Here is a 12621-nt window from a genome sequence, read left to right on the forward strand (position 1 = left end):
AGAAAGTTGTCGGTGCGAAATGGACGTATTTTTCGAACGTAGTCAGCAACAACAGTACACAGCCGGCGCTTCTTTGTTTACATTCCCGAAAGATGCAGTCAAGATGGAAGAACTCGGATAACAGAGACTCTAACCAGGAGGACTTTTGACTTCGATACACAGACGCCTGTAGAGAACTGGGACAACACAGACTCTTACCAGGATTACTTTGATTTGGATGACAAAGACGCAGACGTGCTACTGTGAGTATGCAGCTTTGGCTTCTAAACATTTGATCGCTTGACCGTATGTGCGCAACTTTTTTTTGCGTATGTACGTAACTTTTTTAAAATATATAAGCTTTATGAACCTTGGGTTAGGTGAACGGTCTTTTGGGCTGAGTGATTGTGTGTGTTGATCAGGTGTTTGAATTGTATTGGCGTGTTCTATGGAGCTAGGAGCTAGCATAGGAGCTAGGAGCTAGCGTAACAAACACGCAGGTGTTTTTATGCAGGATTAATTTGTGGCATGTTAAATATAAGCCTGGTTGTGTTGTGGCTAATAGAGTATATATATGTCTTGTGTTTATTTACTGTTGTAGTCATTCCCAGCTGAATATCAGGTCACCCCCGGCTCTCACAGCATCTTCCCTATCTGAATAGCTTCAACTCCCCACTAGTCCTTCACTTGCACTTTACTCATCCACAAATCTTTCATCCTCGCTCAAATTAATGGGGAAATTGTCGCTTTCTCGGTCCGAATCTCTCTCACTTCATGCGGCCATCATTGTAAACAATAGGGAACTTTGCGTATATGTTCAACTGACTACGTCACGCTACTTCCAGTAGGGGCAAGCCTTTTTTTTATCAGATACCAAAAGTTGCAATCTTTATCGTCGTTGTTCTATACTAAATCCTTTCAGCAAAAATATGGCAATATCGCGAAATGATCAAGTATGACACATAGAATAGATCTGCTATCCCCGTTTAAATAAAAAAACATTCATTTCAGTAGGCCTTTAAACCATATTGTATTTACATTCTGCAAAGTATGTGAAAATACTGTCTAGTGATGCCCCGATACCAGTATTTTGGTACCGGTACCGGTACCAAAATGTATTATGGTACCGGTACCGGTACCAAAATGTATTTCGATACTTTTCGGTACTTTTCTAAATAAAAAAATTGCATTGATGGCTTTATTTTAACAAAATACCTTAGGGCAGTGGTCCCCAACCTTTTTGTAGCTGCAGACCGGTCAACGCTTTAAAATGTATTAACCCCCACCCCACCCCTCATTCAACAAACATGACACAAACCTTCCTAATTGTTCACTGATGAGAGTATTTGGCAAGCACCGTTTTGTCCTACTACTTTCAGCGATCCTTGAACTCATCGCAGTTTTTTTATTTTATTTTATTTTTTTATTAAATTAGTATAAAAAACACACGACGCACTTACAGTTAGTGCACCAACCCAAAAACCCTCCCTTCTCATCGTAGTTTGTTTACATGTATAACTTTCTCCGACGCCGCCACAGAAAGACGTGTTTTATGCCAGTGGTCCCCAACCTTTTTGTAGCTGTGGATCGGTCAACGCTTGAACATTTTATTTTTTGTCATAAAGAAATACAATCATGTGTGCTTACGGACTGTATCCCTGCAGACTGTATTGATCTATATTGATATATAATCTATATATTGTTTTTTTTATGTTGATTTAATAAAAAATAAAAAATAAAAAATAAAAAATAAATATATATATATATATATATATATATATATATATATATATATATATATATATATATATATATATATATATATATATATATATATATATATATATATATATATATATATATTTTTTTTTTATTTTATTTTTTTTTTTCATAAAGAAATACAATCATGTGTGCTTACGGACTGTATCCCTGCAGTCTGTATTGATCTATATTGATATATAATCTATATATTGTGTTTTTTATGTTGATTTAATAAAAAATGAATATATATATATATATATATATATATATATATATTATTTATTTTTTTTTTATTTTTTTTTTTCATAAAGAAATACAATCATGTGTGCTTACGGACTGTATCCCTGCAGACTGTATTGATCTATATTGATATATAATCTATATATTGTGTTTTTTATGTTGATTTAATAAAAAATAAAAAATAAATATATATATATATATATATATATATATATATATATATATATATATATATATATATATATATATATATATATATATATATATATATATATATATATATATATATATATATATATACATATATATATATATATATATATATATATATTTTTTTTTTTTTCATAAAGAAATACAATCATGTGTGCTTACGGACTGTATCCCTGCAGACTGTATTGATCTATATTGATATATAATATATATATTGTGTTTTTTATGTTGATTTAATAAAAATAAAAAATAAAAATAAAGTTGTTGTTTTTTTTATTTTTTTATTTTTTTACATTTCTTGTGCGGCCCGGTACCAATCGGTGGTTGGGGACCACTGCCTTAGGGTACATTAAACATATGTTTCTCATTGCATGTTTGTCCTTAAATAAAATAGTGAACATACAAGACAACTTGTCTTTTAGTTAGAGATGTCCAATAATATCGGACTGCCGATATTATCGGCTGATAAATGCTTTAAAATGTAATATCGGAAATTATCGGTATCGGTTTCAAAAAGTAAAATGTATGACTTTTTAAAACGCAGCTGAACGGAGTGGTACACGGACGTAGGGAGAAGTACAGAGCAGTTGCGTCTCCCAGTCATACTTGCCAACCCTCCCGATTTTCCCGGGAGACTCCCGAATTTCAGTGCCCCTCCCGAAAATTTCCCGGGGCAACCATTATCCCGAAATTCTCCCGATTTCCACCCAGACAACAATATTGGGGGCGTGCCTTAAAGGCACTGCCTTTGCGTGCCGGCCCAATCACATAATATCTACGGCATTTCACACACCCAAGTGAATGCAAGGCATACCTGGTCAACAGCCATACAGGTCACACTGAGGGTGGATGTATAAACAACTTTAACACTGTTATAAATATGCGCCACACTGTGAACCCACACCAAACAAGAATGACAAACACATGTCGGGTGTACATCCGCACCGTAACACAACATAAACACAACAGAACAAATACCCAGAACCCCTTGCAGCACTAACTCTTCCGGGACGCTACAATATACACCACGTCCTCCGAGATGGCGAAAAAGACACAAAAAGACGCTTGTTGCCGCACCCTTTTTTTTAACCCTTCGAGAGGACTGGGATTGAATCTTCATCTAAATAGGATATTGATACAAATATTGACAGTAACAATACCAAAGTAGGGTTTCTTCACGCACAATTGGGCGCTGAACATAATAAACACAAAAAGTACCATACTCTCCGGACTATAGAGCGCACCGGTCTATAAACAACATCAACTAAATTCTAGAACTGAAACAGTACAAAAAGAATGTCATTGTAAGCTAAGAATACTAACACAGACGCTTGTAAAGTGTTAACGTGGACCCCGACTTAAACAAGTTTAAAAACGTATTCGGGTGTTATTATTTAGTGGTCAATTGTACGGAATATGTACTGTACTGTGCAATCTACTAATAAAAGTTTCAATCAATCAATCAATCAATCAGTCTCTGTGGGCGTTTTATGAAAACTATTTGTTACATCCAATGGCAGTTGGCGAAGAAAAATCCATGAATTCGCTGCGCTGTTTTATAAGCCGCAGGGTACAAAGCGTAGGACAAAAGTAGCGGCTACTAGCCCGGAAAATATGGTATTTAATAGACAGCAGGGCATTTAATGGGAAGGAATAGGAGCAGAGGGGGAGGAGTCTGGCTGACAGCAGATACTAGGATGCCCACATTAGTACAAACCCCGTTTCCATATGAGTTGGGAAATTGTGTTAGATGTAAATATAAACGGAATACAATGATTTGCAAATCCTTTTCCACCCATATTCAATTGAATGCACCACAAAGACAAGATATTTGATGTTCAAACTCATAAACAAGACGTTAGATCCTTATAGTGTTTTTGGTGTGTTGGCTAGTCAGTTCAGTTTTTGCTGTCTAGTCGTTAGTTGCACCATAAAAAGTGTTAATAATGTAAGTATTGCACCAGATGTTCGATTTTAGCCTGCATCTCAGTTGTAGTTTTAATTAATAAAATGGGAGTTGGTGAACTCGCCATGTAAAATCGCTAATGCTCAATAGCAAAGCAACTCTATTTTACCATCAAGCTAGCACTTTTTTTTTTTCCAAAACAGAGCCCTTTCAAAACAGGAATACATAGCTCTCTGATCAGTGATGAGGAGCAGGTGGGCGTCCCAAGCACTAATCAGAGGCAAGTGACAAAAAATCAGCACCCATGGCAACTCAGAACACAAACAAGGGTGCTAAAACAGAATTAACCAACAACTAAGGAAATACCAAACGAAAGAAAACATGTCCCGGGCAACGAATCATGACAAATAACATTGTTTATCAGCAATAATTTGTATATGTGTGTGTGTGTGTGTGTGTGTGTGTGTGTGTGTGTGTGTGTGTGTGTGTGTGTGTGTGTGTGTGTGTGTGTGTGTGTGTGTGTGTGTGTGTGTGTGTGTGTGTGTGTGTGTGTGTGTGTGTGTGTGTGTGTGTGTGTGTGTGTGTGTGTGTATATATGTGTGTGTGTATATATACATATATATATACACCACCGTTCAAAAGTTTGGGGTCACATTAAAATGTCCTTATTTTTCAATGATGATAACTTTAAACTAATCTTAACTTTAAAGAAATACACTCTATACATTGCTAATGTGGTAAATGACTATTCTAGCTGCAAATGTCTGGTTTTTGGTGCAATATCTACATAGGTGTATAGAGGCCCATTTCCAGCAACTATCACTCCAGTGTTCTAATGGTACAATGTGTTTGCTCATTGGCTCAGAAGGCTAATTGATGATTAGAAAACCCTTGTGCAATCATGTTCACACGTCTGAAAACAGTTTAGCTCGTTACAGAAGCTACAAAACTGACCTTCCTTTGAGCAGATTGAGTTTCTGGAGCATCACATTTGTGGGGTCAATTAAACGCTCAAAATGGCCAGAAAAAGAGAACTTTCATCTGAAACTCGACAGTCTATTCTTGTTCTTAGAAATGAAGGCTATTCCACAAAATTGTTTGGGTGACCCCAAACTTTTGAACGGTAGTGTATATTATATACGTTTGTACGTCCGTCAATCTGTGACATCACAAATGGCCGCCTGTTAAAAAACAGACTGCAAAACACAGCGTTCAGAGGCACCCCAGAAGTGTGTCTGGATACTTGTGTGTCTTTTAGGCAGTGTTTACAGTGTATGTATAGTGTAGTGTACGGAACAAAAATATATATTACCACCATTGCACACAAATCACATAACGGCGAGATGCAAGATAATGCCGGGCTATTATTCTTTCAAATGGACATTTTTTATTTTTTTTATCGGCGTATAAGCTTATTTGCTTCCTGGCCAAGCCTTAGATGAGGAGATAGCTCTCGTATGTATCAAGTATGAAGCAAGAGTGAGGGGAGGATAAGCGCCGTTCCACAATCTGCAAAAAGGTGCATATCTCCAGAAGCCACCTGTGTTACCAAAGCACAAAGATCCAGTCTGTTCTTTTTTATTGTTGTAAAGTTGGAATCAACAACTAACTATTTATAGGCCGACCATATTCTGAAATCTCCAAAAAGAGGACACATATATGCATTTTTTTTAGGGACCCCATCAAGTCATAAAAATGGGGTCCCACGGTACATTTTTGGGGTCCCACTTTTATGTAAGCGTTTTGAAAACAAATGATATTCTATATTGTGTTTTGGAAAAAGGTTGTCATAAACGTTACTTAATTCATTAAAAGAAATAATAAAAAAAGAAGACAAATTTGTATGCATATGTAAATGTATTCAGTTGTAAACATTCATTCACTTTCTTCTTTCCTTCATGGATCTAAACTTTACCGCTGCTGGTAGTTTTTTTCTATGTTTTTATTTAATAAGTTGTAGGTGTATTTATTTCCGTATAAAAGTGTAAAAAGTGTTTTGCTTGGGTCATGAAATGATGATAATGGTGTGCCGGGGCATACCTGCATTTTATATTTAACGTTTAAATCTCTGGAGTCTACATCGGTTTCTGCTCCGTCGCTCCCAGTCTGTGAAATGCTCTCCCTGACCACCTGAGGGCACCACAGACTGTGGATGCTTTTAAAAAAGGCTTAAAAACACTTCTTTAAAAAAAAAAAAAAAAGCCTTTTTATAGATATATGCATACTAGTTCTAGCTATTAGGCTGTTCTAGTTTTTATTTTTTATTTTTTTTTTATTTATTTTTTTTTTATTTTTTTCAATACACTGTAGCAGTTTGGGGTTGTTTGCTCAATGTAAAGTGCTTTTTACAAATGAAATCTATTATTATTATTAATATTATTACACCAACTTCAGATCTATTCCACATTTCAAAATGTTTTTTTTATTTTTATTTTGTTTTTTTGTTTGTTTGTTTTCCGCCCTTTTTTGTCAAACAAAACTATGGTTTTTTTTATGGCGAACACACAAAATATGCAAAATCTTCCACCGAAAATACTTTTCAAAGTGGAATATTTGATGTGACGTATATTGTAGCATCCCGGAAGAGTTAGTGCTGCAAGGGGTTCTGGGTATTTGTTCTGTTGTGTTTATGTTGTGTTACGGTGCGGATGTTCTCCCGAAATGTGTTTGTCATTCTTGTTTGGTGTGGGTTCACAGTGTGGCGCATATTTGTAACAGTGTTAAAGTTGTTTACGCGGTCACCCTCAGTGTGACCTGTATGGCTGTTGACCAAGTATGCCTTGCATTCACTTGTGTGTGTGAAAAGCCGTAGATATTATGTGACTGGGCCGGCACGCATTGTTGTCTGGGTGGAAATCGGGAGAAATTCGGGAGAATGGTTGCCCTGGGAGATTTTCGGGAGGGGCACTGAAATTCGGGAGTCTCCTGGGAAAATCGGGAGGGTTGTCAAGTATGCCAATCAATCCACTCCCTCGCTCTCTCTGTCTCTGCCCCTCCCTCACGAATGCACCTTCACAATTTGTTTTGTATTCAACCCCTTCTTAAACCCTGGACGTACATTGAAAATACACGCAACCCTGACTCAAAAATGTCGGACTTTTGGGGCATTTAAGAAACTTACTGTCCGGACAGCCCCGCAAATGAGGACATGTCCGGGGTAAAGAGGACGTATGGTCAGTCTACTATTTAGCCTTTCTGTTGGATGCTAACGTGTATGCTTACATATTTCCTGCTTATGAGATTTTAAAGGCACTTTTCCCATCGCATTGCATTTGTAAGATTGATTTTCCTACTAATGACACTTGTATGTATATATATGTATATTTATTCAATCCTTTGCTACTCCACGTTAATATTGCTTTATTTTAATATCGCTCATCGTGCGAGTTAGCTAATGCGGCCAAAGCTAGCTCACTACTGACAAAGGTACTACACTATAATTTACTGCATTATGCAAATGATTATACTCTAATTTACTCGCAAAATTTACATCAGACAAGTTTTGAATGTTGTCTTTGTTTTAATATCGTCTTACCAGCTAGTGTGCCGTGAGATACAGTCTGGTGTGTCGTGGGAGATTATCTAGTTTCACCTATTTGGGTTAAAAAAATGTTTTGCAAACTAGTAATTAGAGTCTGCAAATGATGTGTTGTTGTTGAGTGTCGGTGCTGTCTAGAGCTTGACAGAGTAACCGTGTAATACTCTTCCATATCAGTAGGTGGCAGCAGGTAGCTAATAGCTTTGTAGATGTCGGAAACAGCGAGAGGCAGTGTGCAGGTAAAAAGGTGTCTAATGCTTAAACCAAAAATAAACGAAAGGTGAGTGCCCCTAAGAAAAGGCATTGAAGCTTAGGGAAGGCTATGCAGAACGAAACTAAAACTGAACTGGCTACAAAGGAAAAGAAAACAGAATGCTGGACGACAGCAAAGACTTACTGTGGAGCAAAGACGGCGTCCACAATGTACATCCGAACATGACACGGCAATGAACGATGTCCCCACAAAGAAGGATAAAAACAACTGAAGTATTCTTGATTGCTAAAACAAAGTAGATGCAGGGAAATATCGCTCAAAGGAAGACATGTAACTGCTACAGGAAAATACCCCAAAAAAGAGAAAAAGCCACCAAAATAGGAGCGCAAGACAAGAACTAAAACACTACACACAGGAAAACAGCAAAAATACTCAAAATAAGTTACACTACACCTACTTTGAGACAAGAGCTATACTGATGCATGCTTGGTTATGGTTTAAAGTCATATCCGACAATTGCGAGAACAACTTTTTATTGTCAATATCAGCTACCGAATTTCATTTTTTAATATTTTCTGCTGGCGTTGTGCCTCCGCATTTTTTCAATGGAAAAAAATGTGCCTTGGCTCAAAAAAGGTTGAAAAACACTGAGTCTACTGTAGCTAGCAAAGTACGATGCCAGACTATAGAAACAAATAGACCTAACTACATTTTACTACAGTTCATGTTTTAAACGTTGACTTTGTTTTCAAATCAATCCTTGTACGAGCTAGCTGTATGCGGCTGTGGCTAGTAAACTACAATGTCAGACTAGCAGCAAACAGACTTCACCACAATTTACTACATTTCATGAAAGATTAAACAGCTTATCGACTGTTACAATTTACATTAGTCACGTTTTGAATGTTGTCTTTATTTTTAAAATGTCTCGTCATACGAGCTAGCTAACGCAGCTGTAGTTAGCTAACTACGATGTCAGACTAGCAGCAAACGGACTTCACGGCAATTTATTACATTTCATGAATAATTAGTCGGCTAATGAACGTTCAGTATGTGTCTTTATTTTAAAATGTCTTGTCATAAGATCTAGCTAACGCAACTCTAGCTAGTAAACTACAATGTCAGACGAGCAGGAAACAGACTTCACCACAATTTACAACATTTCATGAATGGCTAAACAGCTTATCTACTGTTATAATTTACATTAGTCACGTTTTGAATGTTGTCTTTATTTTTAAAATGTCTCGTCATACGAGCTAGCTAACGCAGCTGTAGTCAGCTAACTACGATGTCAGACTAGCAGCAAACGGACTTCACGGCAATTTATTACATTTCATGAATAATTAGTCGGCTAATGTGTCTTTATTTTAAAATGTCTTGTCATATGAGCTAGCTAACACAACTCTAGCTAGTAAACTACAATGTCAGACGAGCAGGAAACAGACTTCACCACAATTTACAACATTTCATGAATGACTAAACAGCTTATCTACTGTTATAATTTACATTAGTCATGTTTTGAATGTCGTCTTTATTTTAAAATGTCTCGTCATACGAGCTAGCTAACGCGGCTGTGGCGAGTAAACTACGATGTCAGACTTGCTGAAGAGGTGGTAGGAAATGAATTATTAATCTACTTGTTCATTTACTGTTAATATCTGCTTACTTTCTCTTTTAACATGTTCTATCTACACTTCTGTTTAAATGTAATAAGTTTGATTCTTCACATAGGTTTTGGGTGATACTACAAAGTAGTTACGGGTTCATACGTTGGTCATAATTAAAGTTTTCCTGTGTCCAGGGATGCATTTCATTGGTTTATAAACAATAAAAAAAAGATAAAATATTTTGTCATAATATAAAATATCGACCGAATTATTGTAGTATTGACTGTGTACGGCTCTTGTATTTGGTATCGTTACAGTCGATGTCTGTGTATGTGTTATGTTTCAGAGTGGAGATGACGGCTCAGACACCAGGGGCAGTAATGTTCAATCATTTATTATATATATAATAATAATGAACAATACTAACTAATAAACTAAACTAAGAAAATGTATGTGTGGGGCTATGTGTGTAGTTAGCTGAAGTGTGTGTTACCAAATGTTGAGAGCGAAGGAACGAGGCAGTCCGTGGGCCAGGCAGGTGATTCAGGGCAGGAGAGGAGTGACAAGGTCCGTGTCCGGGCGAGGGTCAAGGATCGAGGAAGGCAGTCCCAAGTCCACAGGGTAAAACAACGGAAGAATCACCAAGGGCAAAACTCGGGAGGGCAGGTCCACCGTTGAGAACTAAGTTCCCGCAAGGATCCTTGGGTCCACTGGTCCTTTATCCAGCTCGCCCTCATCAGTCCCAGGTGTGCAGATTGCTGATTGTCTGCAGGCTTGTCCGGGCGAGCAGCCAGAGGAGGAACTGTGACACTCAGTGGCAGGAGGGAAGCGGGTTCGAGTCCGCGCCGTGACAGTATGTAGATTGTAGATCCAACCATGGCATTTGTTCACATTCAGGAGCGCTAGCTTGCTGTTAGCGGTTAGCTACCGTATCTTCCTTCAGTGAGTAGTGTGAAGCATGTTTAGCTATTTCTTGTCCTGCAGGGATAATAGTGGTAAGATACGTAGTTCATTTGAGTAAACTACGATGTCAGACTTGCTGAAGAAGCGGTGGGAAATTAATTATGAATCTACTTGTTCATTTACTGTTAATATCTGCTTAATTTCTCTTTTAACATGTTCTATCTACACTTCTGTTCGAATTTGATAATCACTTATTCTTCTGTTGTTTGATACTTCGCATAGGTTTCGGGTGATACTACCAAGTAGTTACGGGCTCATACGTTGGTCATAATTAAAGTTTTCCTGTGTCCAGGAACATATTTTATTGGTTTATAAACAATAAAAAAGACAAAATATTCTGTCATACTAAAAAATATCGACCGAATCATTGTAGTATCGACTGTGTACAGCTCTTGTACTTGGTATTGTGACAGTCGACGTCTGTGTATGTAGATTGTAGATCCACCCATGGCATTTATTTACATTCAGGAGCGCTAGCTTGCTGTTAGCGGTTAGCTACCGTATCCTCCTACAGTATCTTTATTTTTTTTCTGTCTTGCCTCTGGTGAGGGCGGTCGCATTTTTTTCCGCTCCCTTCTTCTCCCTGCTTGCTCTCTTTGTTTTGTCTTGTCTGAACTTTTTCGAAGCCTCTTTCTTTGCACTGTCTTCCAAATCTAAACATCAGACATGGAAATGATCAGCTGGACTCTCGACGCAATTGACAAAATCTTTTCGACGAGGAAAAGAGGTTCGGGGGAGCCTGGCTGCCCTGATGGAACCATTGCTGCGGGGTACGTGAGAGATTCCTGGGATAAATGGAGAATCATGTGCCTCTCAGTCCTTTCCATCGAGGACGTGGAAGACATCTACCTATTTGGAACCGTGATTGCGGGGCACCTGCTGATTGGGCTGGGCATTGCTCTGGTGTATCGTCAAATTCGTAAGACGATGGCAGCCACTCAAGGAGCCCAAAGGCTGTTCGTCGCAATGGAAGGTTTGGGCCGGGCTGTGGGATCACAGACTGTGGCGATTTCTGAACTGAATCGCAAGATGGATCACATCATGGAGAAGCTTGCTGAAAAGGAAAAATTGAATATGAACGCAGCCAGCATCGACGAATAGAACAGACAAGTCATTGTAATGTCTGCTCGCGGAAAACAAACATCCTAATCCACGATTTGACTCCCTCGAATGGCCTTGACGCTGTGAACAACAGGAACAGGCTGTTCTGAAAACACCCCCGAGGACACCTCAATGATGGACGCTTTTGACCTCCCTCCCTTCTCAACGACACCTGGAGTCGAACTTTTGCTTGCATGCAGAACGGCCCCAGCCTATGAACATTACATCATCACACCCAAGACATTGGGCACATACCCCCCCCCCCCCCCCCCATCCCCCCACGCCTTCACCACCACTTGTTTCCCCTCGGGGTGATGGTCGGCTGGCAGTGCTTCATAGCAGCAGTCGACCTCCAGGGCCCCAATTCCCTCTGTTGCGAGTTGTCGTGATTAAATGTGACGTGTTTATGTGTGCATGGCATGGAGGTTTTTTCCCACTCCAGACTAGGCCCCCTTAGGAGCCCAGTCTAGATTGTATTATTTTACTCATCTTCTTCCCCAGCGTTTTACCTTTTTCTTATCTTTTACGGGGCGCCTTTGGCGACCCATCAGCGTTCCTGTTCTGTAACCCTGTACACTGTTTGTTTGTCTGATCTTGAACGGGTTTGTGCTGAAAACATAGTTTCGTTGTACTTGTGCAATGACAATAAAGTCCTATCCTATCCTATCCTAGTGTGAAGCATGTTTAGCTATTTCTTGTCCTGCAGGGATAATAGTGGTAAGATACGTAGTCATACTTGCCAACCCTCCCATTTTTAGCGGGAAAATCCCGGTATTCAGCGCCTCTCCCGACAACCTCCCGGCAGAGATTTTCTCCCGACAAACTCCCGGTATTCAGCCGGAGCTGGAGGCCACGCCCCCTCCAGCTCAATGCGGACCTGAGACTGAGTGGGGACAGCCTGTTCTCACATCCGCTTTCCCACAATTGCCTGTAAATATGTAGAACAGACTTCTCCATTGAACACGGTGGCCGAAATGATATACTCATCATGAACGGAGAAGTTAAACAGGACAATACTGCCATCTAATGGATAGCCACCGGAACACTGAAATTCAAGTATTTCTTTTATGTAAATAAAATAAATATATATAAATATATATAT

General features: G+C 38.7%; 1 protein-coding gene across 8 annotated transcripts in view; it reads right to left on the reverse strand.

Moving 5' to 3' along the window:
* Nucleotides 1–9910: 9910 nt before the first annotated feature.
* The window catches only part of LOC133663586 (WD repeat-containing protein 49-like), a 91714-nt gene continuing 89003 nt past the window's right edge, over nt 9911–12621 (reverse strand). For 6 of the 8 annotated variants that reach the window (XM_062068164.1, XM_062068162.1, XM_062068161.1 and 3 more), the window contains one exon: nt 9911–11472. Coding sequence is in view for 1 of the 8 variants with exons in the window: in XM_062068163.1 (XP_061924147.1) it covers nt 11458–11472 (15 nt within the window). In the remaining 7 variants the exon portion in view is untranslated. The remainder of the gene's footprint in view (nt 11473–12621) is intronic. The other 2 variants (XM_062068159.1, XM_062068160.1) reach the window with 2 other exon arrangements.

Source organism: Entelurus aequoreus, linkage group LG13 (assembly GCF_033978785.1).
Source record: "Entelurus aequoreus isolate RoL-2023_Sb linkage group LG13, RoL_Eaeq_v1.1, whole genome shotgun sequence".
NCBI classification, from domain to species: domain Eukaryota; kingdom Metazoa; phylum Chordata; class Actinopteri; order Syngnathiformes; family Syngnathidae; genus Entelurus; species Entelurus aequoreus.